The sequence below is a fragment of the Aulonocara stuartgranti genome (assembly GCF_965226115.1).
Source record: "Aulonocara stuartgranti genome assembly, chromosome: 6".
In the NCBI taxonomy this organism is placed as follows: Eukaryota; Metazoa; Chordata; class Actinopteri; order Cichliformes; family Cichlidae; genus Aulonocara; species Aulonocara stuartgranti.
Genome location: NC_138944.1, coordinates 21,100,818 through 21,128,267, shown reverse-complemented (window position 1 = coordinate 21,128,267; position 27,450 = coordinate 21,100,818). Strand labels below are relative to the sequence as shown.

The following is a 27,450-nucleotide window of genomic DNA, read 5'->3' as shown; positions in this document are numbered from 1 at the left end:
TGGTACAAAGAACTGATCATTTGTTGCCTGTTTCCACCAGGATCACTGAACAAAGGGCAGCACATCTGAAGTAAAAAATTCTAGAACATAAATAAATAAATGTATTCTGAGGTGTAGCCCAAACTTGGAATACATGTTAAATAATAGTCTTCCCCTTTGGTGTCAGCGTGGTGACACAGAATTTAAGCAATATTGAAACACATCTCTCACTCCCAGGTTGTCACATATGGATGTTTAAAAAGGAAGCACATGACATCAGATTTATAGCACAGAGAAACCATCATTTTTCAGCATGAATCTTGTGAAAAATAATATTTAAACCCAAACCACAATCTTTTGCTAAACCTGACAAAATTGTGATACACTTCAACACCAGTTCAATCTCGAAAATGTGCATTTTTTAGAGGTCGACTCGGTGCCTGAAGCTGAAGCAGCCCCAGCACCATAACATGGACACTGTATCTTTTTACTAGCTGGGATAACATTCTCATTTTAGGTTTGACAGCATGTCTAGTATTTAATGGCAGATGGCTTGAATGTAAATTGAGGCTGCGGTTTGGGGAAGGCCTCAGAGGGGACTGGTGGTGCTTCCCACGCTGGGCAGATCCCCAAAGAAGGCATCCCCCGGAAGCAAAAATGACTGTGCATTACAAAGGTCAAACGCTGTTGCAAAAATACAACTGGTAGGAATGCTTGGAACCAGTAGATTGGGAGGAAAAATTGCTGTGTCCAGGGAGGAATGAACATTATTTGGTTGTAAAGAAGGGGCTTGAGGTGTAAAACCTGGTCACGTGTTAATGGAAGCTGCCCTGGCACCCTCATGCTATGAAGGTTAGGTGTTGAACTTTGCAGAAAAGGGGTAGTGTAGAAACAAACTGACATCCCAGTGCCAAGAGGTTTGCAGCTCCATTTTGCAAAGGAGGAAACAATGTAGAAGTAGAAATGGCATCCCGGTGCTGTAAAAAGAATGCTATCTCAGCACTATTTGCACTGTTTTTTGGAAAGGAGAGATAGTGGAGCAAGAAACTGGCAACCCGGTGCCAGTAATGTTCATTGTTTCTGCATTTTGCGAATGATGGACAGATGGCAGAGAAAACAGCACCTGGTCCCAGAAAGGTCTGCAAAGAAGGAAACAGTAACCGAGAAACTGACATCCTGGTGTAAGGAATGTTTACTGCTGCGCTTGCAAATGACCAGTATTTGAGAAGAAAACTGGCATCCCAGTGGGGGAAAAGCTTCCTGCTGCATTTTGGGAAGGCGGGATAGAGAAGAAAGAACCTGACATCCCGGGGGCCAAAATTTTGCTTCTGCACTTTGCAAAAAATAATAATGGATTGGATTTATATAGCGCTTTTCAAGGCACTTTACAATGCCACTATTCATTCACTCTCACATTCACACACTGGTGGAGGCAAGCTACAGTTGTAGCCACAGCTGCCCTGGGGCAGACTGACAGAAGCGAGGCTGCCATATCGCGCCATCGGCCCCTCTGGCCAACACCAGTAGGCGGTAGGTGAAGTGTCTTGCCCAAGGACACAACGACCAGGACAGAGAGCCCGGGGATCGAACCAGCGACCTTCCGGTTACAGATACACTTCCCAACCACTTGAGCCATGGTTGGGAAAAGAGATAGAAAACAGTGACACTGGCATCCTTGTGCCAGAAATTTTTGACGTTTAGATATGCACGCGTTGAATAATAGTGGGCTAGGTTAAGTCTAAATCCTTAATAGAAAAATATTTGGGGGATTTTTGGGTGTCACATATAGATAGAGAACCGGAAGGGGCATGGGTAGAGATGTAGTCCCACTCCTGAAATTCCGATAAATTATCTACAGTTAGAAAGGGAATATTTGACACCGTGGGATGTGAACGCTTTGAAGATTCACGGAATTTTGTATAGTAAGGTGGTGCCTCTCGTAGAAGTATTGCCATCTTGCCTAGAGTTAAATATTGAGTGGTGTGTGTATTGACTAGTAATTTATCTTTTACTTCATCATGTGCTTGCGTTGCAATTACACCTTCAACAACATCTTACCATCTATCTCCAGTGGCATCAGCTGCCTCTCCTGCACAGCAGAGGAAAGAAAACAACAGTAGAAATGATTACAACAGTATCAGAATGGGGGATGTGAAATCAGGCTGGCTTTAAAACTGTGAATTCTCCTGAGAATCATCCCAGTGATCATCTGTTTTTGACTACTAAATTAGAATAACATGCATATCATGTCAGCACTGTTGCTGCATGCCAACAGTAAACTCTAATGGGATTTAACCCAGCGACATGTCTTGCTAATTTGCAAAATGACACGCTAGTGTACGCGCGCGTGCATACACAAACACGGCGTCTTGAGGGAGACCCAGCATTGTGTGAATATACACCCATGCACAGCCATAACATAACAGTGAGCTGCAGAAACTTTGCACTGTCACAAAGAAACACAGGTACGGTTAAGCAAAAATACACATGTGCACACACACACACTTGACACAAGATATATAATTTGCATATAGCCGCGTGTGAAACATTCAGTATTCTCTGCCTTGTTTTGACAATTGCTCAGGGTGATCTCTTTTTCTCCCTTTTTTCCCTCTAACATTTCCATATTTTCAGAGTGAGGCAAAGCTAGAAGCTAGGAACAAAATCTCCACCTAGTCACCACCTAGAATAATAGATGACAGTGAAATTTAGGTGTGCTGATGGCTTAAAATAGTAATATGATGTTATATGTTTGGCTACAAACAGGCAGTTTTAATGAAAAGACATTATAACTTGGAAATCACTTGGAATACATATCCGTAGGCAAGAAATGCAGACTTAAAAGGATGGGCTTTGTGGTTTGGCAGTTTTGCAAGGATCCATCACACACTACAATATGTAAGCCCTTGAAAAAACAACAACAACTTAATAGTCACATATCACATGCCCTTGAGAGAGTGTTCTAATTAGCACATTTGCAAACATGTGCTGATTTGAATTTGCATAAAAAAGAGCTTAGATATTAAAAGATCACACTGAAATGTCATTAATCATCCTGTAGATGCACTGAGATGATGTGTCCTTAGCGAGATGGTTGCAGCACAGTGTTTTGACTCGAGGGCTTGCAAACAGTGTGCAACTCTACTGCAAAAGCATTGTCCACGGGGGGAAAAAGCAAGAAACATGCTAACTCAGTCATCTTACAGAGCAATGGAGACTGACATATGGAAATGCTGCTTAGCAAAAAGACACCAGAAGCCCAAGGATATCTCTAAGTTCAAAGAAACAACAAACTTTGATTACGTACAGAACAAATGTTGGCTGATTTGCTGTGGGCTTGTGTTTCAATACTTGGACTTGGGATTGGTAAGGCTCAGTACAAAAATGATGAAATATCTATTCACTTGAATATTTCTTGCCTCCCACAATTTTTTATGGATCATCTTCAAACTTCACTTCAAACAATAATATACTGGGGCTTGGGGAGCATAAGGGGCTGGATGTCTTAGCATCCTTGCTTTCCTTGTTAGTACTCAAGGTCAAAGTAGACATAAAAAAATTCAAGAAACCATCATTAAATGAAAGGGCATGGAGTGAGCTGTACAACACACTATCTTTTCAAGACTTTCCAGGCATAGCTACATAGGGACAGACCACCCTCACTAATTTCTGCTGCACACTCAGTCATTTTGTTCTATAAGCAGGCCTGAATTATAACAGAAACCGCTCAGTTCAGAAAAAAAGAGCTTCAAGCATTACTCCTCATCAGCTTTTAAGGGGTAGAGAAAAAATACTGCGTATCATACAGAAGAGAGACACTGTTGAATTTCAGTTGCTTCTAATTAGTTCCATATTCTACAAGTAGGGCTGTGCGATATGACCAAATCTCATATCCCGATACAAGAATTCTATCATCCGATAACGATATAAATCACAAAAATGTAACATTTTCTGTAAATTCTGTGAATCTCGACTTGCGGGAAGTGTTTCCAGCTGCGCGTCATGTAGCTGGAGTCGAGTGTTTTAACAGATGCATGAAACTATACATTTTTAGACATAAGTTGTACCGGCCGCAGTTTTCTTTACACAGCGTGCTGCGGGGAAAAGCCTGTTCTAAAAATAAACTAAGGTTTATTTTTTAGCACCTGGCGGCTCTTTTTTAATTCTCATCCGTAAATAATCTGCTCTTTCACGTGATTCAGTTTATTTTGAAAAGTCTCAACAGGATATTGAGCTTTATTGTGAAAGGTTTATGTGGAACATAAACAAGCGGACACGCGATGCTGTTACCGTTATTGTTGCTAACCACAACACATAAAAACAGGTGTAGTGTGGTTATATAAAATATAAGAGAAAGAGAGAACTTTAAGAAATTAATATAGCCACTACAGTGACCATCAAAACGATGAAAACATATTGCCGTAAACAGTTTATTTTGCGACACCACGAAACAAACGATAGCGTAAAATGAAACCATATCGTCATCCGATATATATCGTTATATCGAACAGCCCTACCTACAAGTATAAAAAATACTTCACCCCAGAACCCATGCCACCCTTGCTTGTGAGCTATTACTGTTTCACCCTTGCTTTTAACCAAGTGTCTGTTTTCATTACTCTACTGCTACTTTTATGAAGGCAAACCGTTCTTCAACCTCGAGTTGTTCATTTTTTTAAATGCTCGAAAAGTGAGAGATAAAAAGGGAAATCTGAGCAGCACGGGTAATGAAATGCAAAGAGAAGTGCAATATTTTTCTTCCTAATGCATGTTGGCACTCAGCCTGTCTAATTCATAAATCACACAAGGTCATCCCGTTCAAGTGCACAATAGCATCAGGAAAAGGCGCCTGTCGTTTATTTGGAAGCTGCAGCGCATGGCGGGCGTTCAAATGATTATTCACTGTGTAAAACTGCCAGCAAGATTTGTAACATAAATGCAACGTCAAGATGCAATTGCACCAGTTATATTACTAAATGTGGGCGCTACTTAAAACATTAAGGCACTAGTAATTTATACAAGGCTTTTAAGTTGTAAAATAGTCATTGCATAAAAAACAAAAACTCAATAGCGCCAGCAGAGCTGCACCACTGTTTACCATGCACAGGATCCTGCAACCACAAAAAGGCATGTTCACATAGCAAGGTCAACATATTAATTAGATTTTTTTTCATCCAGAAATGATTAGTTCGCATGCAACTCAGGCTCTGAATTCATCCGTCAGAACAAGCCCATTAATGGTTCATTTCATTTTGTCTGCCTTCATGTGGCCCACTGAGCAGCACACTGCTTTGTAAGTATGACGCGTGTACACATGTGAGAAGAAGTTTCACATTAGCATGCATCAGCATTGAAGTGAAAAGGCTCTCAAAAACCCACAAAGCAGTGACATTACAGTGTACAGTACAGAGTACAGTGCGATTTGCTTTGCATTCAACTGTGCTTCTGTCTGATGTGCACATGTATCAGTTGTCTTTCTTCTTCTCTCTGCCAGCCGCTTGTTCGATTAGATCTGATGAAGGCTGACAGGGAATCTTGCTACTTGTGTTGAGATAGGAAGGCTGCAGGATATGGTCTCTCTACCTCAGTGTCCAAGCATCACTTGTAAATTCAAACATTAGACCGCCACGGTAAAACAAGCTAGATCAGTCATGGCAGGTGACGTAGTGAGTCGGAGAGGAGTGTAAAATTGTCCGCGGTAGCCCAAGGTCATGGTGAGATGTTCTTCCTTTTCCAATAAATGGGCTGCAACTCTGAAACAGTCGTTAGTTATTAGGAGATCAAGTTATGCAACATCTGTAAATGTTCATAGGCGCACAGCTCCTCTTGGGGTGGGTTTCATTTCAGGAAATTTCAGGAAATCCTTCTCTTGTGTGTGTTTAAAGATTAATCTAGCAGTTAGAGAAACAATGTGGTTTGCAGTTAAATGACCTTTTAACTTAATATGATTACTTGTGACAGAGGCCAGCTTCACAAAAAATAAGTAAAGTAAAAGTACATTTTGTAGCATTTACTTTCTGCCCTCTTTCCTCTGCAGAGTCAGTGAATATTATGACTGCGAAAGAGAAAAACTGGTGCTCGGCTCTAGCACAACATTTTTCTCAGTGGCCACTCTCAGCATTGCCACAAATGAGTCTCCTGTGGCACAAAAAGCAGTTTTTCCATTGACCATGACTATAAAATGGAAGTCTGTAAAACAGCAGACAGTCGGGACTGAGCTGCAAACAAGGTTTTGTTTTGTTTTTTATTCTTCCAACTTAAAAAAAAAGAAAACTAGCTTTCTAGCAGTGTAGAAAAGTGAGATTTGCTTTTTATGGGAGAGGTGATGACACACAGTTGGGGAGATGGGGGGAAAATAACACAGAGGAAAACCTATGACTTTGTTTTTTTGGTTTAGGCTCCAGCGGAGAGCAATTTACTCCAACCTTTAAACCCAGAAACCAGCCGTCCATGGTGCAATTTTGGGGCACTTACTGAAACACATTTGTCACATAATTTGTCACAATTAAATGTTTCAGATCACCCAAGAAATTGTAATATTAGACAAAGATAACCAGAGTAAATACAAGTTTTTAAATGATGATTTCATCTACTAGAAAAAGGCAACTATCCCGTGTGAATATGTATTTGCCTCCAACACATAATAACTGGCTTTGCCACCCTTGGCATCAAGAACTGCAATCAGACATTTATGAAATGCGACCATGAGTCTTTAACATCACTGTTTGGGTCACTTTTCTTTACAGAATTGTTTTCTTTCAGTCACACTGCAGTATTGTACAGCTTGTTTCAGGTCATGCTAAAGCATCTCAATATGATCTAAGTCCAGACTTTGACTAGGCTACTTTTGTTTTCTCAGATGTGGACTTGCTTTCGATCATTGTCCTGTTGCATAATCTTCAGAGCAGGAACTGATGGGTCTCCTTCAGGACTTTCTGGTAGAGGGCAGAATTCATGGTTCCATCAGTTACAACAAGACGTCCAGGTCCTGAAGCAGCAACGCGGCCCCAGACCATCACACTACTGCCACCATGATTGACTGTTGGTGTGATGTTCTTCTTATCAAATGCTGTTTTAGTTTTATGCACGTGTAATGGGATGAAAACCTTTGAAAAAGTTCTACTTGTGTTTTGTGGGTCCACAAAATATTTTCCGAGAAGTCTTGGAGATCATAAAGCTGTTTTAGGGCAGAGGTGAGTCTCTGTGTTGTTTTTGGTCAACAGTGGTCTTCTTCTTGGACGTGTGGTCTGCAGTTCTTCAGATGTTGTTCTGGGTTCTTCTGTGACTTCTTGGATGAGTCGTGGATGTGTTCCTGGAGTAATTTCGGTAAGCTGTTTTAAATTTTCTCCTTTTGTTGCTCTCACCGGGATACACTAGAAATAACTTTGTAACCCTTTCCTTCACTGACAGATCTCAATGACTTTTGAGTTTCTTGTATTATATAATGTGTCATCATACAAAAACTGCATTTTGTATTTAGTTGGTTTATCTTTGTCTAATATTAAAAGTTTTTGATGATCTGAAACATGTAAGTGTGACAAATATGCAAAAAATACAACAAATCAAGACGTGGCAAATTTTCACTGTGACTATGGTTTCAGTTGTGGGAGGATCATCTCTGTTACAGTTTTTAATGAAAAGGACAACTTTGTTCTCACACTTGAAAACATGTGCAACACCAGCATTCCCCATCTAATCTACCAGCTGCACGACAAATTTAATGCAGCCTATAATCCTGCCGAGGGAACGTTTACTTTTCTCAGAACAATTAGATATCCTCTCCTGGGCAAATCACTAATGTCATCTATTCATGCTTCATGGATATTGGCTCATTAGGAAGACTGACTAGTAATGTCCACTGTTATATTCATGACCATTATGAACCGACTCTTCCCATCATTACTCTGTACATACCTGAAATGACTGAGAATTGTACTCAAATCGAATCTTCAAAGGGTTGAATTGGCTGTATATTGTGGTCTTTAATTCCACCATGTGTCTCCAAAATGACTATAGCTGAGTATTGTTACATCTGATTAGTCCTAATCTTGTGTAAAAACAACATTATAATAGACTCTCTGCTTATCAGGTTTTAGTGATTCAGTTATATGAAATAAATCCTGCCTTTTTCCTCATATAATACATGAGAAGAACTTTACTATTTGTTCAGGAGCGTTGAACATGGCATATGTCAAATTAAATCATTGTATGTTATGATTTTAAGTGCTTCATGTGTAAATCAGCTAATATTTCCAACAAAAATCAGGATGCTTGTGCATCGTTTCTTGGCTCATGTCCATTTGTAATTTTTTGAAATATTCTGTAACATCCTGCAGGGACCTGGGATCATGGTATCAGCCGTGAAAAGAGCCAATTCTTAACCCGAGCCAAGCAGAGCATTACTGGAAGATGACACAGAGTCCAGGCATTAAATCATTTGTGAAATTATTGGAGTGCTTCCCCCCCCTTTTTCTTTTCCAAGGCATAAAGGACATGGATTACAGCCCACAGTCTCAATTTCATATTTGAATTAATAGCAGTTGGTAATGATACTGATTTCCATGGTTATGTGACCTATTCCACATTAACAATTACCGGTTTACAAACAGAGCATTTGCTTTTGGATCGCTATGGATCACTGCAAACAGCCACAAGCAGTGTTTATACATACAGCTGATTGTTAGTGCTCACAATCAGCTAAATAAATAGGGCAATTTTCCTGCTCGGCTGCATAACTTTAAATTTAATGTTTTTTTATTCAGCTGTGACTCACTGTGCAAACCTCCACTTTATCACGGTTCTGTGTTTGTGTTTTGTGTAGCATAAAGGAGACACATTTGCATTTTTGCTGCACATGCTTGTATTGCATAATTGTTATTAAAATAAATAAATGCTAGTAAGGCTATTTTTTCTCTTTTAGAGGGCTAGGAAACAACCACTATTTAAGATTTTGGATGTTTCCAGGGGTTTTCAAACTGTGAAGTTGAGACCTGCTGGGCTGATGGAGATGAGGCAAGGACATATCAATTGAAGTGAAAGGAGCAGGTGCACCTTGTACACGTTGAGCAGTTACTGTGACAAAGGAGGAGATTGTGGAAGAAAATATTAACTCTTACGGGCTGGTTATCATCATTTGTGTCTAAAATCAAACTCAGTTTTGCTTTCGATGTATTTCAGGTTGCAGAATATAACATTAATCAATTACAGCGTTTGATCAGCACCACAAATGACAAATTCAGTCAGAGGTCATTTAAGCGTATGCCAAAATAGATTTAGCCTTGCTAAAGTAAGATAAAGACAAGTATGATGACAGCAAACATGGAATAAATGAGATACACATGCACATACAGTATGACTGCATGTTTTCAACAGATACTACCAGTTAAAACTTTTAGAACACCCTAGTTTTTCCAATTATTTATTGCAGTTCAAGTTGTTCAAGTCCAATGAATAGCTTGAATTGATATAAAGGTAAAGTTACCAAAAACTGAAAAAATAATGTACATTTCAGAATTATACAAAAAGGTCTTTTTTTTAAGTGAGGACAAAATGGCTTAACAATTTAAAGCTGTTCTGCGTCAGTGCAGGTTGATCAAGCCTTGAAAGCTGTTGCTACTAATTCCTGCAGGTGTTCCAACTTTTCTGGATTACTTACAACCACTTCACAGCTTTTCAGAAAATGTATCTATTTTTAATCAATGAAGTGTAAATAATTCAGTATATATAAAGTAAATTCATAAATAAAGTTAGGCTTTGATTCAACCATGACTTGAACAACTTATGATCTGTCCACCTGTCCTGTCTGTCCCATGTAGAGATAAAGGCTAACTTGATAGTCATGCAGCTGGGTTCTGGTGCTCTTCACTTCGTACTGTGTAAAATCCACAGCACAGAAAAACTGGATAAAACACCCTAACACCGGTTGCTAATAGCCAGTGAGAAATGTATTGCTGAACAACAGACCACTACATCTAGAGACTGGTGAGTGATCCCATGGGCAACACCAGTTACAGTGAGGTTTACCATGCTGGACCTACAAGCTCTTTGAGATTGGTTTAGTTGCTGAGCCACCTGTAATTTGCATGGAAGACACCAACATGCAGACACTCACCAACTGTTCCCTACATAGTTGTGAAAATGTGAAGAGTGCCACGCAACTCAAACGACTCACTTTCAAAGTAAAAGTTGCATCTCTTGAAACATGTTGTGTCTGACCATGATTTCAGTGGCCGGACACAACTTCACTACAGTGAAGGAGAACAGTTCCAGTTTGAGTCACACATTTTCAAGTTTCTCTACTTGAAAAGTTGGTGATCAAAACAATCATAAGGTCTTTGGTGCAGCACCCTCTTTTGCAACTAATTTCACGAGCGACTGGCAGCAACTTCCAGTAATCACTCGCCAAGCACTGAGTGATGGGGTCCTAACCATTTTGATCTTTTGTGTCTCCATCTCTGTGCCTGCTCTTTGATTCCTGTCTGCACCACGAGATTCCCCTTCAAACACAAACATACAGTATTCAGGTGCAGTTACTGTTAAATTAAGAGGCATTTTTACTATAAAAGCATCACCAGGACATGCTGATATGGACTGTGTACATTATTTTTTTAATAATCCACACCACCTGCTCAGTTTTTTTTATATTTGCCCTTTATAAATGTGCTGTTACCCCTGAATGTAAACATACTCCAGAATGAAACCTTGTTATTTATCACTATTGAGTGTCAGGTTCTGTTTAAATTAATGTGTATATGCATGAACTGACCTGTCCAAAAAGTTTATTAAGGTAGGCGACGTAGGCAGCGGCCACTGTTGAGCTGTTGCTGAGGCTCCTTTTACCACGCCGACTATCCTGCTCCTCAGGGCCCTTCCCCTGGGGTGTGGGGGACTTTGAGCTGTGAAGAGTGCATTTGCACGCCAATTGTTGAGAGCTATCATCATAAAAGCCAAGTCTATAATTTCCCCTCCAGCAGTTTACCAAATACACTTAAGTGCCTTTGAGGTAATATTTTCCATCCCTTGTTCGTGCAGCATCAGCTGCTTGGGCCTAGTCAGGTGACATCAGTGGTAACATCAATCACCAGAAAAAAAGGAAGAAAGGCAGTGTTTCCCAGGAGGGCAACTTGGAAACCTGGAAACTCTACAAGTTTATTTTTCAGGTGATGTATCACATAATTGGGTGCACAACTCTACACGTCCCACTCCCCTTGTCCTAATCAATGTTGATTAGAAACAGAGAACGATAATAACCAGAATTTCTTGGAGAGGCTGAGCTGAAGGGCCTTGTTTTTAAATCTGCCTGCAACGGGTGATCTTCCAGCTGCTGCAGCCCTCCCCACTCGTGGAGATGTGCTAGGAAAGAGAGAGGCCTTAATCAACTTAGAGTCCCATTATTTATTTAAAGAAAAAGAAACATAAATACTGACTTTGATAGAGTCTAACAGCCAGTTCTTTCTCCCATTAAAAAAGCTGGCTACGATGGGAGGATACTGATGACAGCTCTTTGGATTTCTAAAAGCGCCCCCCCCCCAAAAAAAAAATGTCTTGAAAAGCTATTAAGACCGTTTAAAATCAGCTAGACAATCTCTCAAGAATTACTTTTCCTACTGAATTTGCTTATGTACTGTTACATAACAGACAAACACAACGGAAATGCACCACTGAAATGCTCCAAATGAGAGGTTTAGGGTTCACACTGAGCTTGAATTGTTAATTTTGACTTTTTTCTTCACTGACCTGGCGGCAGAGGATGGTCTACTTTCTGGTCCTCCCTTTGCACCTTTCACGGACATCCTGGCCAGAAGATAAAAGAAAATGTCAAAAGGGAAGAGAGGGAAAAGACACAAATATCATAATGTAAAGGCAAAGGCTCCAAAAGAGCTTTCTAAAATAATGAAGAAAAGGCTTGTTGGGCTCACACAAAGCAACAAACAACCAAACAAAACCTGATATTAAACACTAAAGTCTTCATGAACTGGCTTTTTCAAATGCAAGGTAGAGACAAGCTAAAAGGGCTGTCTTAGCTGCTAAAGTTGCAGTAACAAAAATGAGCACAGGGCTAGATATTACACACCGCATCACAGCATTAATCACATTTATAGAAATCTATTTAATTCAACTATTGAGCCAGAGGGAAGAGGAGTCACTCAAACCCAGTTTTAAACGTTAGTAATAGCAAAACTTGCAGGGGTGGGGGCTCAGCTGAAATAGGTAGGGACCAGTTTGAGTTTGAATGCAATCACAGCATATATACCCAAACAGCAGAACAAAAAACATGGACCACAGGACAGTGTGGATGGAAATGTCAGTACAGCAACAGAAGAAGATGGCGAACAGAAAAATGAAAGGAAATGGAGTGTATGACAGTCGCATGTGCAGAACTCATGAGGGAGGAGGAGGAGAAACTTATGGCTTTCAATTTGAGAGACAGATTAATGTTCTGTCACGAGCCTCGGCAGTTCTGAGTATCAGCGCCTGATGATGAACGGCCGTACTTGACACTGATGCGCTGTAAACCCAACGCCTCACACCACCAGCACGCACGCCACGAAGCTGCTGCAAAGACAGACCGTCAAGATCTGCTCCAACAGTCACTACTTAAGGCGGCCCCGGACCACGAGGGCTGTAATGAGAAGAGACACGAAGACCAGCCAGTCGTCTAAATTATGTTGGACCGTTTAATGCACCTCGGCAAAAAACAAGCCACATTCCCAGCTCCAGCTGGGTGGAACAAAACGTGCCATGACTGAGTAGTGATTGCCTGTCTGTCATGCTTTCGCACAATCAGTGTGCTTACGATACGTCCTGATTGCAACACGCTTGAAGCATATTAAACTGTACGAATGGAGAGGGGAGGAATTTTTAATGTCCACCCACAATTACAGTTTTGGAATTGAAGTGGTCAGAAGTTATTTTATCTATACACTGATTTATTTATTTATTTATTTATTTATTTACATGCATACTGAAAAAAGTTTGCAGTGTTTGCAAAACCTTGCAATAATGCAAGCACACACATATACACAGCGTCTCTGCCGCTTTCCCAAACATTCACGCTGCACTTGTGGGGAAAGCAGGATATCTGGACTTTCTATAGTAATGGCCTCGCATTGTTTGCCTAAAGAATTGCTCTCGTCTTCAGTGAGCACAACTCCCATCAGAGTAAACAAACACAGCCACACTCGCATGCACACCCTGTACCCGTTTCACTACACAAGCCGTTGAGCAGCGCTTTGTGTCTGCAGCACTCCTCCCTAAGTGGCCAATTGCTGTCAATCACTGAGCCGACACAAGCAATTTTAGATCCTAATCATTCTAATTGAAGTAATGAAATGGAGGGCCAGGTGGACTAGACGAAACCAACACAACAAACACAGCTGACGATGGAAAGCAAGCTGCACTTGAGTTCTGCAATGATGTGGAAGACGACGAATGGGCCAGCCTGGGGTGTTGGGAGTTAAACACTAAATAGGGATTCTAAATATACTCCACAAGAGCCACTGGAGTGAAGGACGCTGAGACACATTGTATATGTCATGCAAACGTGACCCACATTGAGTGCATACATACTGAAAAGGAAGGTTTTCAGAGAACTCTAGGCGCTCCTGTGAAACCTACACACAGTGCTAGGACAAAGTATTTGCCCCCTTCCTGATTTCTTAGTTTTTTTGCTTATTAATGCCACTTAGGCTATGTTCACACTGCAGGCAAAAGTGTATCAAATCCGATTTTTTTGACCCTATGCGACCCATATCCTATCATGCTATGACAGTGTGAATGGCACAAATCCGATATTTTCAAATCCGATCTGGGTCACTTTCGTATGTGGTACTGAATCCGATACATATCCGATGTTTTAGAAAGCGACTGCTGTTTGAACGGTCATGTCACATTAAATCCGTCTTTTACGTCACTGACACAAGACAGACGCCAATTATCAGCACCGGAGAAGCGCCCGATAAGACATCGCGAACGCTTCCTGGCTATCCAGCGTAGATGTCAGTGAAACTGTTGGGAAGACAACGTTGGAGAAACGTGAGCATGTTATTTGTACAGATTCTGACAGAAATCTGCAACTATCCTTTGAAGCACCACTCCTCTAAAACAGCAATAAGGATAATTATTAGGTTATCTACATTATTATGTAAATAACAAAATAACTTAAAGCAAAAATTGGGAAACGTAAAGTCTGAAGTCTTTATATTAAGGGCCATCAGTCAAACAATACTGTTTGCTCTGGGTCTAAACAGAGCGCGTTGTGTGTGACGTCTTCTTTTGCGCATGCGGGCCGCTTTGAGCGTTCACACTAGAGCGCGTTTGCTGTCGCATTTTATTTGTAGTGTGAACAAGCAGTCAAAAAAATTGAATTTGATCAAAAAATAGGAATTGAGCATTAACACCTGCAGTGTGAACGTAGCCCAAGATGATTCAGATCATCAAACAAGTTCTGACATTTGAGAAAGATAACCGATTAAATATAAAATGCAGTTTTTAAATGATGATTTCACTTATTCGGGGAGAAAAGCTATCCAATTGCCATTGTTACAACATTAACTAGCTGGCATTAACCACTTTTTTTTTTTAGAAAGCTGAGTTTAGTTTTACTAGTGACACTCAGGCCTGATTATTGCCAACTCTGCTGAATCAAAAAATCAGTTAAACAGAACCTGACTGACAGAGTGATGCCGGCTGAAATATCTCAAAAAGCAACACATCATGCCACGATTTAAAGAAACTCAAGAACACAGGCAAAACAACGTCAGTGACATCTATCAGCCTGGAAAGGTTACAAAGCCCTTTCTAAAGCCACTGATGATTCATCCAAGAGATCACAAAAGAACCCAGAACAACGTCTAAAGAGCTGCAGACCTCACTTAGTAAGTGTTCATGGGTGCTGCTGCCTGTCTGCTAGGTACTGCCTCTACTGTTGCCATACAGCCATTCAAGACATTTGTTCTTTAATCTTGGGTGAGTAAACCATTTTCACCATCCATTATCTATTATTAATTTATATCAATATGTTAGCACTAAATATCCCTGTCCGTGGATTATAGTAAATAAAGTCTAGACACCTTAGCTAGCAATTTAGCACTTATGGCTACTTCTGCGTCTGAAAAACTGCAGTGGCCTTTATGCTCAACTCCAGACTTCAGAAATATAGTGGTGTCGTATTGGCTATTTCTCTCTTTTATGAGTGTAGCAGATATTCTTATTTGGGGGAAATATTTGAAGCGTGTTGAATTCTTGTTAACATCTGACACAATCTAGGCTACAAAGACTATGAGAAGTTAAAAGTTCCCAAAGCCTTTGATTTGGGAAAAGCAGACCACCACACCGCTTAAACATTGTATTATTTTTCTTAAAGGATCAAAAGCAGAGCAGCAGAATCAAAGATAAAGTTTTCTCTTAGGGTACTGCTAGTGGCTAACGTAGCCTTAAACTAACAGCTTGAAGCAAAGATGAAGAGTTAAAGAAACTCTGCTACACTCACTTCTTTTATATCCTTTGTAAAAATTGAAGTCTTTACACCCAGACTGAAGACTGAACTGTTTGGACGAGGATTTCTTAGCCAGCTATCCTGGGTCATGCTGAGGTTAAGGTTGTGACATCGGGCAGGAAGCAAAGTACAAGCAAGGATGCTAGTGTGCCACAGGGCGCTTTATACAAGAACTTAAAATTTCCCCATAAAATACTATTAAAGAACATTAAATTAAAACCAAATTTATGCCTACAGTTAGGGAAATTGTTTGAGTGGTTTTCAAGGTATTTCTTAACTAAAAAGAAAATTGAAACAAAAATGAACCTTTCTGGCATGCATAACAGAAAGTATCAGAGTCACAAAAAACACATTGATTGTGAGTTCAGGCGTGGCTTCACCTTCCTGTGTACTCTCCTTGTTTTCTTTTATTTTTCGCATTATCTTTCCGTTCGCCTGCTGTCCAGTCGGAAGAAAGTCGGTCCCAGAGGAGCCAAACCAGTCCGTGTCTGATCCATAAACAACCGATAGAAATGCAATCAGGCCTGGCACTCCATCTTATCTTCACCCATCTTAACACTTCACCACCACTTTCTCATCCTCACATCCCTCCTCCCCTATCCAGCACTGATTTCATGTCACGGCTCTAAAATGAGACTGTCGCCTTTGGTCTCTGTGCAGACAGGATAACAGAGGGTGAGAAAGAGATACGTTTTCATGTTTTCCCTGTCATTTGGGGAATTTCTCCCCATTGTTTTGTATATAATTCGAGTCTAATTACAAGCTCTCGCTGCCTGTTTTTCTGGAGGCCAGCCTGATAATCACACAGCGAGCTGCTCTGAATAAGTCAGCTGATGCAATTGCATTGTAGCAAGCAACAGGGGCACAAATGGTGAACCAAAACAAATGAAAACAGAGGTCTGGCCATCTGCTGGCTTGTACAGCAAAGCTCAGGATCCATATAATCAAATATTACAAAGCAGAGAGGAAATGTTTGTCAGTTTCATTAGCCAGTGTGAGCAGGCTGCCTCAGACGTTCTCCATGCAATGCCTGCTCCCTACAAATGAACTACAGCCAGTGGTCGTCGTTCTGAATTATTGAACACTTAACTATAAATTATTATTATATATAAAAACAGCAAAAGAAGCTAGAAGAAAAGAATATGATATTATTTCTTCCTTCTACTTACCCTGACTGTTCTTCTTGTTTGTCTTGGATAGCAGATGTGGATGAAGGGCATGTGTACAGTCTTAGCTAACCTGAGGATTATATAATGAAAGGTGATTATCTGGCTAAATATGTCTGGATTAGGTAGATAGATCTAACCGGTCGCCTCTGTTCTCAAGAACAAAAAGGGCAGTGACATTGTGTTCCTGCAGATTTGCCATTTTCTGTGTTTTGATCAGTTTATATTTCATTTCCGTGCAGTTTGGTGAGAAAAACTTTAGATTCAAGATGCAAAGATCAACCATTCTGTTCTGTTCTGTCCTTCTCTATATATATTTCACGGCATCACATCCATGCACAGGGTCCATATCACTGTCCAGGAGAAACAAACAATCTGAGCCTGAATAACAACACACTGAAACGGAAAAGCGGTGCTTCTATCGGCAGGTGTAAGTCACGAATTGCACAACAGGCATCAACAGACTGACAGATGAAACAAAAGGGATACGTTCAGAGAGCTCTGGCTAGTGTTTGAAGACAATAGACCAAATAATTCTTGACATCTAAATCGTTCATAATTTACTGGACAAAGACACAGTTTATGTAGTTTTAAGTTCTGTACACCACTACAGCTCCTTTCAAATTTAACAATTAATATTTGATTGAAGTGCAGACTTTCAGCAATAACACTTTTCATCATTTGGCTATTAATACACGCAACATGCAGAATTGTTTTGTCGTTTTGGCTGTAAAATTACAAAATAATTCTGATCTTTCAGGAACAATTTGAATTTTCTCTCTCTAATTGGTTGAGGTGTTAATGCTAGTCTCCTCTTCTTTCCAAAATCATTAGATTTTTGTCTCTAACACAAACAGTAACAAAGTTAGGTTCATTTAATGAGAACTTGTAAAAATTGATCCACTGCTGTGCCATTGGTCAAAAAAGGGTCAGTTGGTAGAAAATATACACAACCTCCCACTGTCAAAACCTGTCAGTTCAGATTAGACTTCCATCCATCCATCCATTTCCTGCTGCTTATCTAGTTCAGTCTTACAGGGAAGTAAGTAGGTACACTGTTGACCTGTCCAGATACACTCTGCAACAACCTGTTGCAAAGCCAACACAAAGAGACAGACAATTTCGAGTCACTGGTTAACCCACAAACTGCATGTGGGATGAAGCCAGAGTACCGTTCTGTGTGCAAACCCCCCACACAAAGGCCAGATGGTGGATTTAAAACAAGGTCCTTCTTGCTGTGAGCTGTGTTAACCATCATCAACATGCTGCTCCAAGATTAGAAAAGAAATTGATAAAACAGCCTGTTGAGATGAAACCAAGATGAACTTGTGCCAAAATGATGGGAAGAGTTATGTGCTAAACTTGATGGAGGCCATGTTACAACATGAGCATGTATAGCTATCAGTGGAACTGGGCCACTAGTGTTTATTGATTATGTGACTGCTGATGATAGAAGTAGCAGGATAATCAGACCGTGCTTCACAGTGCAAGGGATAATAACCCAGAGGTTTCTCAAGGCTAAGAAATGGTATGGTTGATGAACAAGCCATTCACCTGATCTCAGCCCAACAGAGCACGCTTTTCAGTCATTAAATACAAAACTGAATGCTGTAAAAACCAGAAACAACTGAAGGCAGCAACATTAAAGGCCTTAAAGAGGATCTGAAGGGAGGAAACACAGTGATGTCTGTGATATCAGGCAGTTATTTGCTACAAAGGATTGTCAGGTTAGTTTGATGTGTTGAGTTTTGAGCCTGCCTTTGGGGGCAAATAATGCAAATAACAAATAAGCCTCAGAAGAAAATGCCAAACAAACCCTGAACACAGAGAGTGCACAAACAGTGCAGATGGACAGGGCAAAGCAGCCAGAAAAATCTCTAATCACAGACAGAGTCAGATAAACGAGTGTGTGGATAAATTTGTATGTTTAACGTGATTTGTTATGAGTATAACCTCAAAGCAAAGGTGAGAGGTTGAGCTAAAAACCCAAGTGAAACTCAAACTTTGCACATAAGAGTTTACCTCGTCAAGCTGCTGCACATGTAAAATCTGTGGAAATTTTGAAACTCTCTTGACGCAGAGTGTCATAATACTGCTGCTGCTGTTTACTTTTAATGAATTAAATCAAGTATATATATATATATAGTGTGTGTGTATATATAGCAGTAAATGTGAAGAATAAGGCTGTTAAGCAGCTAGAGAAAGAACTGGGGGCAAAATGTGTGATTTGAGAGGTTAATTAACTGACAGTTGAAGAAAATGTAGATATCAATTTAAGTAAGTATTTCCCTAAGTAATGAGCTCAGGCGCCGATGCATGGGATGCTAAAAGCTGCCACTATAATCACAATGGATTCACTTTTTGAAGTGCTGTGAAGATATCTCTGCATTGGCAGCTCAGTGTATAGAGTATATGCTGTGTGTGTGTGTGTGTGTGTGTGTGTGTGTGTGTGTGTGTAGATGGCACGTACAGTCCTGTTTTTCATCCTTTCATTTCCTAACTAACTGATTTCACAGATTTTCGCGCTGTTAGTTAGTCGGGCACAGAATTTAATGGGCTTTCGGGTCCCCGGGGCTCTCTCCTATTAAACCCTACGCAGTTTATTGACTGCCAAAGTAGCTCAGACACACTGGTTGTTTTTGCTGAAAGTACACCTTAAATTTCACCTGAACCATCTTTAACTTTCTGTGTATGATATTAACTGTCACAAAGAGGGAAAAAAGAGAAAAGGAACATAAATGACACAATTTCAAGCCTCTGGCATCAGATGTGTAAACTTTCCAGATGAACTCTGTTCTTCCTCTCCTGGCATTTAGCTTTGCTCTGGAGCGGTCAGTTGGTGAACTTTGTCTCACTTCACAGGACAAAGCTGCTGCACGACCCGTGACTCACATAAATGTCACCTCACTTCAAAATGCGCAGAAATGCAAAACAGCCATGCCTCGCCTCTTCAGTGAAAAATTTGTTGTAATTTTACCGAAACCCACCGGTAGAACAACTTTTCATTAATCCCGCAGCCTTGTGTTCCCTGCAAATGGAGAAAAGGCTTTTTGTTGTGCTCAAAGGAAAACAAAAGCTGGAGAGAAAGCATAATCTAATTTTTATGCTTTCTCTCCATTCCTCTCTCTCCCCCTTCATTCCCCTGTTCTTTGCGCGTTGAGGCAGCGCAGCAGTGGGAAACTATTGAAGAACCTATTCCCTGTGCAACCCTCGCCACGCTCAAATATGCTTAGTGCATCCAACCAAAGCCCTTATTTAGCGTTTTGCTTTTTTTTTGTGGAGAAGTAGAAACTTATTTTACCCCTTACCTTCACAGAAACAGACAAGTGAACACAATAATGTGCATTTCATGGTCCACTCAGCTCCCAATGGAGTGTGGACCTTTGAATTGTTGACTTAAGTAGAATCGGCTTTTTTTTCTGTTAGCTTGGTTAGGATGGAGGCAAAGGTGCCGTTAGTGCAGCGTGAAACACCGATGCGGCCATTTTTCACGTTATCGACTTTTAGTGCAAGAAATTTTAGAAATGTCTCTCATCAACTGCACTGCAAATGTTTTAATTTTGCTGTTATTTTTAGAGGGATCTGGAGGACTCGACCAGCTTTTGACATAGCAGTTGACATAATCAGTAGAAAAATCAAATTCACCATCTTCCTTAAAACAGGTTAAGTTGATTAACTGTAACAAAAAAGGAAAATTGTGCTTCAGATTTAAGACACTGTCCACAGCTTATAGTTCGATTCGGTGACAGTTAAACGCTCCCTTAGTTATGCTGCAGTAGTCCTAGGCTGCTGTAGGCTTCCCATGATGCTCTGAGTATTTCTTCCTCACTCACCTTGTTCAACACTCAACACTCTGCTTTTAATCATTACTTATTATCTCTAGCTCTCCCCTCATCCCCAACCGGTCGCATCAGATGGCCGCCCCTCCCTGAGTCGGGTTCTGCCTATCTTTCTTCCCGTTAAAGGGGAGTTTTTCCTTCCCACTGTCACTAAGTGTTTGCTTATAGGAGGGCGTTTGATTGTTGGGGTTTTCTCACTATTACTGTAGGATCTTTGAAAAAAAAATAGTGATCAAAAAGTCAAATCAAGAAGCCAGTGAATAGCATTACTTTAAAAAAAAACAAAACTTGGTCATCTTCTTTGCATATTATAAATTTGATTCGGGTTGTTTGAGGCTGCCACTGATGATGGGAAACTGCTACATCGCTCAGCCAAAACTGCAAACTACAAACACAACCATCTCAGAACTTCTCTCAGCTTTGAAGCGAGTGAAGGATACTCAGAATACATCAGAAGGTGCAATTCCCACTGCAACTAACAGCCACGAGGTACAAAATGATGCAGATGAGCGAACTGCTGTATGGATCGGAGCTGATGTTGCAAGAAAAACACATTGAATATTTTCTCACCGAACAATACCCCCATTATTTATTTTTTTACTTGGCACATTATTGAGATCGTATTTTCTTCCTCTTTCTGCCACTTGCTTTAGGGATTTTCACAGCGACTACACCGCATCCATAAATCTTCTCTGATGTCTTCTTTTCCTCCTGCCCGGCAGCTCCAATACGTCCACTATCTGCAAACGTCCAAACCATCTCAACCTTGCCTCTCTAACTCTTTATTCCCAAATTTAGTCGTTTCTGATGCAAATTACTAAGAATAATATTAAGAAAGAATTCAGCTGTAAATTGTTGTTATCTGAGCTGAGTGTGTTAACAAATGAGCAAAAGCGAGACGCTAAAGAAGAGAGGCTATTGGAGGGTTTTGTGTTTAATGAAGTATTCACTTATTGTTGACTGATAATGTCCTATCAGGGACTAATTGCCTGCACGGTTGCCTCATTAAACATAGCATGACATCCTTCCACGGGACGCTGGCTGCACACCTCGCTGCAATCGCTGCGATCTCAATACGCTCCCATTCTCCCCCTTCATCTGCTGCCCCGATGCTCATGGTTGCAGTCACGCTCTGTTTGTTGTTTGATAGAAAAGACCATTATGAAAGGACCTGGAGTTCTGGAAGTGCTCATGGATTTCCTGTTTTTGCTGTGGAAATGTTTCATTCTCTTTTTAAGCTCGTGTTTATTCCCTCCTCTTTTCTTTTCTCCCTGCTTCCTGCTCTTTAAAACGCATTTCTGACTTCTTCACTGCAGTCACCTTCACACTCCTGATCTGAAGCAGTTGGCTCGTCTCTCCCCCTTCCCTCTCTGTCTATTCAACCCTCTATTTCGCACATGCCCACCGCTCTGCCTCTGGGCCACACTTCCCTCCACAGCTCCCTGCAACCACCGCAACCTCTCCCCCTGCTTTATTTATGGGAATATGCTGATGGGGCAAACCCAGGTAAAGATAGATTTCTTTTTTTTTTAGGGCCAGAAACATAAATTGAAATAGAAAAAGGAGGGGGGCAGTGTAAGAGAGAAAGACCACGTGCAATTAATCACTGAGTTGTCATTTTTTCTAAAAAGCAAAGTCATTCATCAAAAGCAGTGGAATAAAACTAAGAAATCAGGGAGCTGGCAAGGACAGCGAAAGAGTGTATCATGGTATCTATTCAGGATCTAATTGGGTCAGTGGCAAATAATGTGGCTGTGTTTGTGCTGAGCTTTGCTTCAGAGTTGAAACAGCAGGCTGGAGATCAGCGTCAGCAGGAGAGTAATTCAATCTCATGAGAGACAAAACAAGAAATAAGGAAACCTCAAAGCTCCTGAGCAACCCGACTCAGATCCAGCGGCATGTTTCTGGCTCCACACTGCACAGGAAGTTGCTATATGAAAACAGTCAATCGAAAGTGAAACAACAGCGAAGCTAAATGCCACAGGGGGGCATTGTGCACGTAAACTACAAAAGAGCAAGGGGACACATATAAAATAAACAAAGGGGGGAAAAAATGAAATAACACATTTAGCCTGAGGGAATATCCTTCTGTCAGTCTGTCATTTAATTTGACAGAGGTCATTCTTTCTTTTGCGTTGCTGGCTGTGCCTGTCACAAAACATTAGAAAAATGAAAACTTGCTTGGTGACATTGTGCGTGAATGTAGACGGGAAAAAAATTCCACACCTGTTTTTTTTTTCTTCTTTTTTGGGGTGTGTGTGACCCTGCTTGTCAAAGTTAAGGACAAATCAGAGAGAGAGTTAATGGAATCTGTCTGTGTCAAAAAAGAAGAAAAAACCCTCAGAGGGAGAAATGGAGAAGGAGAAAGGCGTAGAAGTTGAGGTTGAGCCTGGTAGTAGATCATATCAGTGAAGGGAGGGAGGGCTGAGAGCGACTGAAAAACAAGGACGGGGGAGCGGCTTCTCGTGCGAGACTAGAAGCTCCGCATGCAGGATTTAGCATGTGGTGAGAAGAATAATGTACCTTGACAGAGCAGCGCTCTCTTCCAATGCGACCGATCACTCCACCCCCACCTCGAAGCGGAGTGATGTGGAGCGCGAGCACCACCTGTGACACCAACTGCCACCCTGGGGGAACATCCGCAGCTAGCCACCTGTTAAAAAATGCAGCCGCCAACCTGTCTGTTATATTCATTCAGTTCCCCGTTATTGACGTTGATTTGAAATGCGATGAGTGCCTCTTAACAATTCTTGAGCAGAATTCAAATGCCACTCAAACTGTTTCTCACAGGAGGAAAATTTGCATCATGCACATCATGTGCTCATCAGGAAACATCCTCTGGCGGCTGCTTAATAAGATGTTGATACAGCGCCTCACTGTTCCACACTTCAAAGAAGGAAAAACTGTCTTTGGCTAACGCATACACGAAGAAAGAAAATAAAGTGTTTTGCTTGATATAAGATACTGTTGATGTCCCCTTACTCCTTTTCCCAGTCTTTTCTATTCCCAGTGGCAGAAAGGTGCAGTTTCTCCAATGGCCACTTGAGGCTGGCTCCAAACGCAAGTCAACCTCCCATGACTTTCATGTTAAAAGCATATTTCAAAACTGGTTACACACTCGCACACACACAAATACAAACACTTTGTTTGTCCTGAAAAATAACATAGCCTACTGTGTGTTTAGGTGAAGGAAATTCTTGTGTTATATTAGCAGACACGTCCCTCAAACACAAACAAACACGACTGAAACAGCATTTTTATATTTCAGGTCAACAATGGTTGAAGTAAGGTGGCAAAAAATATAGAGTAGAACGGTCAGATTGTTGAGGTTGTTTCCACCTATTAAAGGCCCAGTGAGACAAAGCAACTGAACTCATTTTATTATGATGAAATGAAGAAACAAAATTTCTTTTTTTTTCTAGTCCTGTGAGCGATATGGTTTTGGCTTTTGGAGCTGAAAGTAGGAAATGCTAGAAAACGCTAAAACACAGCTGTGTCACGGGTGAATTTTTATTTTAGTTTGACTTTAGCAGCCATGCCATTAATGTGGCTTTGCTTTTTGCAAAAAGTAGCAAAGTTACTCGGGAACTTAATATAGTCTGGCAGTCTGTCTGCACACATTTGCAAGGGCAAGTGTAGGAAACGGTAAGCAGTTCTTTTGATCTCTATCAGAAGATTTATGCTGTTTCTTAGCCTGTGCTGTGGTCAAATGTTAAAAAATTCACCATATGTTAGTGCTGAAGTATGTAAATAGAGGTTTACTTAATCTCAGAGCTAATGGCTGGGTGAGAGGCTTGGGAGGCTGTGGTTATACACTTAATGGAAAACCTGCACTGCTTTGTGCTGTAGTAATGGGAGGAGATTATCTTGCCATGCAGAAGGACTGGATAAATGCTTCTCCACAAATTGCTCACAGCCTCTCCCTCCTTCCCACCAATCTCTTTCTCACTTATTCTAGATGTTTATTATTCATATTATACTCATGAGCGATGTGGATGCTTTAATCACGCTGACACGGAGGCTGAGGCGTGTGTGGCAGCTGAACGGCTTTGTTCAGAGATTCTGTTTTCCAGCATTGTTTCCCTCTTTACTTCTCTCTATTTTTTTTTACTGTTTATTTAGGTTTTTAGTCGGTGATATCACTGACTAATATTTTCAGTTTATGCAGCTCCTTTCATCATTCTTTGTCAGGGTTTACGTTTTTTGTTTTTTTTTTGGAACTCACTTCACTCGTTTTCTTTGGATGTTGCTCGCCATGCTTCACTTTTGTCAGCTCATGGACAATGCAATGTTTACCCCTACGAAAGATCAATACCTCAACACCACTGAGCAGACTTCATTCTTCAAGCACAATTGATTGGATTTCTTCCTCACAGCTTGCCTGGACATGTTAAACCAGACAAATCCATGACACCCTGAATGAAGAACAGCGTAAACCGAGCATGTGCCTGTTGAATGTACCACCTCACTCCCCTCATTGGTGAGCTGTAGTTATGATGTTTTCACTGCTAGCATTGAATACATTTTTTAGGTGTAGACTCCAAATTTGAGCCATTGATTGGGCAAAAACTCGTTTAATGGAAGTAACTCAAAATTTTGAGCTTTTATGTCATTATATAAACTATTTTGCCAAACCTACAGTTTCAGTGTAGCCAGTTAGGACGATAACTATTTGTACAATAACACACCACCACAGAGGAGTTTACAAACTGTGATTGAAGCATGGAGTTTCATCTTTAATTAAAGGATTTGAACAAAAAGATTTTGCATTAACTTTTTTCTGAATTACAGCCATCAGCCACAACATTTTCAGAGGCTCAAAGGTTATCAGACAAGCTAACATAATTTTAGATATAAGTATTATTTTTTAATGCTTATGTAACCCATGTGAAATACAGGGCTGCAAAATCCCTTTTTGTAATCTAAGGCTATAGCCTGTTATTGTCACAAGGGGGCGCTGTGATGCAGTCTTGTGTTCTGATGACCTTGCGTCTAGTGCGCAGGAAGTATTACCTCTCTCTTCCTGTGAGATCTTCCCTCTGATGGCGGTCAAGTACGTGTCGGAGCGCATGGAAAAAGTATCTTGGTATGCAATACTGCAACCCGGTTAATGAGACCAGATTGTTTTACGTATAAATGCTAATAAGGTACTCTTTTATTAGGCCCTGAACTCTGACCACAAAGGGAATAACGTCTGTCAAGTTATTTGTGTCTGAAAATCCCGGTGAGTCACGTGCTTTCGTTAGCTACCTGTTAAGTTAGATAATGTATTTCACTAGCCGATTCAGCTCAGAAACCTTTGAACAAAAACCAATCGGGAGCTATGAGAATCTGGCGTGTTGTTTCACTTCTCCTGTTGTTCTTTACAGTGTGTTATAAGTGTTGAATGCTTTGAGCTAAACGATGCCGATGCTAGATGCGATGCTAGCTGCTAATAGCTGTTAGCCACCCCACCCCGCTGAAGCCATATTCCGATCGGGGAGGTATTCAAGTAGAAGCAATAGCTCTGTTTATATTAGAATGGTTATGTCTTAATAGATATGAGCATATTTCAAGTTTAATAGTATTTGCACTGAATTAAGTTACATTTGCTTGTAAGCCTTAAGGATGAATGTCGCTTTCATTGCTATGACTGTTTACATTACAGTTTAAGCTGCTGATGTTCTTTGTTGTGATGTAATTTTGATAAAATTGTTGATACTGGTACAAACAAGTTACTGTAACTCTTGTAACTTGGTAAAGCTAAAGGGAATGCCATTTGTGATTAATACATTTGGAAAAGAAGTTAATGAGCTCATGTTAAGAACACAAAATGGGAAAAGAAATTGATTGTTCTGCACTGTTTGTGTAGATTGGTTTTTTTGAACTACTAGAAGAATTCTGGAGAACCACTGACGGCGAGAACAGCCCAAATGAGATCCTGGATGATCGTGAAATGGTGTGGCCAGCCATGCGATCGGATTGTGGGATTTGCCTGAGAAACTGATTCAAGCAACCCTGGATTACAGATAAGCCCTATGCACTACTTTTCCTACCCGGATAATAGGGTTTGCATACTGACAACTCCCCTACAGTACACCTGTTTGGGTTTTCAACGACTTTAAAGGACAATTCAGACTGGACAATTCAAACTTCACAACAGGAACACTTTAATCTGTTTCATTCATTCCAAAGAGCTCTGATACTGTTCAGTATAAATCTTCCATTTAAATGTCTTTATTTTGTTTTGTTTTACATGTATTCACCTTTAAAAATGCACTATTAGTGTGCAATTTGGGTTATTGTGTTGTATATGTGTATAAATGGTACTGAGGCAATAAAGGTCCCAGTTATTCACTTCCAAGCCAACTCCTTTTGTGAGTCTCCAAAACAAAACCTCCTCCTGAACCTAGAAAGATGTCTAGGGTCTCTATTTGAAGTGAGAGTGTACTGGTCCTGAGTAGAGGCGCTACACAAAACGTGGCGAGCCAGCCAGGAGGTTTAATTCCTTTTATTTTGGAAGTTGAGCAACTGGTGCTTTCATGCCTTTTGGGTCAAATCATTACAATTGTCCATGACATTCTGGGTTGGAGCAATAAGACAACATGGATGTAATCCAAAGTGAAGGTGTCAAAGTACCTAACTCTGTCCTAGTAGGAGGGTTAACAGGCGATGAGGTTGACAATGAGGTTATTGATTACTTAGGGCAGTTTGGTTCTATTGGAAGAGTAATCAAAGTAACTAGCACAGAGGCACAGTTTAAAAACACAGCCATTGTGGAGTTCCAATCAGGTGAACCAGTCCAGTTCCTTAAGGATAGCTTGCCTTGCAAAAGACAAAGCCGTAACCCAAGTGTTGTCCATCATATCCAGCTTCTGTCTGCGCTGTATGCTGCAGACAGGGGTTCATGTTTAACCCATTCTTACCTAACTGAACTGAAAGGGCTTGCTAAACTGAGTGGTGCAGATTTTGAGAAGGTTTTACTAGATGA

At 40.6% G+C, this 27,450-nt stretch overlaps 2 protein-coding genes across 5 annotated transcripts in view; one reads left to right on the top strand and one right to left on the bottom strand.

Annotated features, from left to right (window-relative positions):
* cabp4 (calcium binding protein 4) overlaps positions 1-16,703 on the bottom strand; it is a 31,160-nt gene extending 14,457 nt beyond the window's left edge. For 2 of the 3 annotated variants that reach the window (XM_082535249.1, XM_082535248.1), the window contains exons 1-5: positions 16,645-16,703; positions 11,716-11,772; positions 11,230-11,331; positions 10,745-10,874; positions 2,038-2,068 (exon numbers count right to left, since the gene is read on the bottom strand). In XM_082535249.1, coding sequence (XP_082391375.1) covers positions 2,038-2,068; positions 10,745-10,874; positions 11,230-11,331; positions 11,716-11,771 — 319 coding nt within the window. In that variant the 5' untranslated portion in view covers position 11,772; positions 16,645-16,703. The remainder of the gene's footprint in view (positions 1-2,037; positions 2,069-10,744; positions 10,875-11,229; positions 11,332-11,715; positions 11,773-16,644) is intronic. The other variant, XM_082535250.1, reaches the window with a different exon arrangement.
* doc2g (double C2-like domains, gamma) overlaps positions 13,760-27,450 on the top strand; it is a 66,082-nt gene continuing 52,391 nt past the window's right edge. The window contains exon 1 of one of the 2 annotated variants that reach the window (XM_082535242.1): positions 13,760-14,013. In XM_082535242.1, the coding sequence (XP_082391368.1) occupies positions 13,975-14,013 (39 nt within the window). In that variant the 5' untranslated portion in view covers positions 13,760-13,974. Of the gene's footprint in view, positions 14,014-14,842; positions 14,947-27,450 lie in introns of those variants that run through there. The other variant, XM_082535245.1, reaches the window with a different exon arrangement.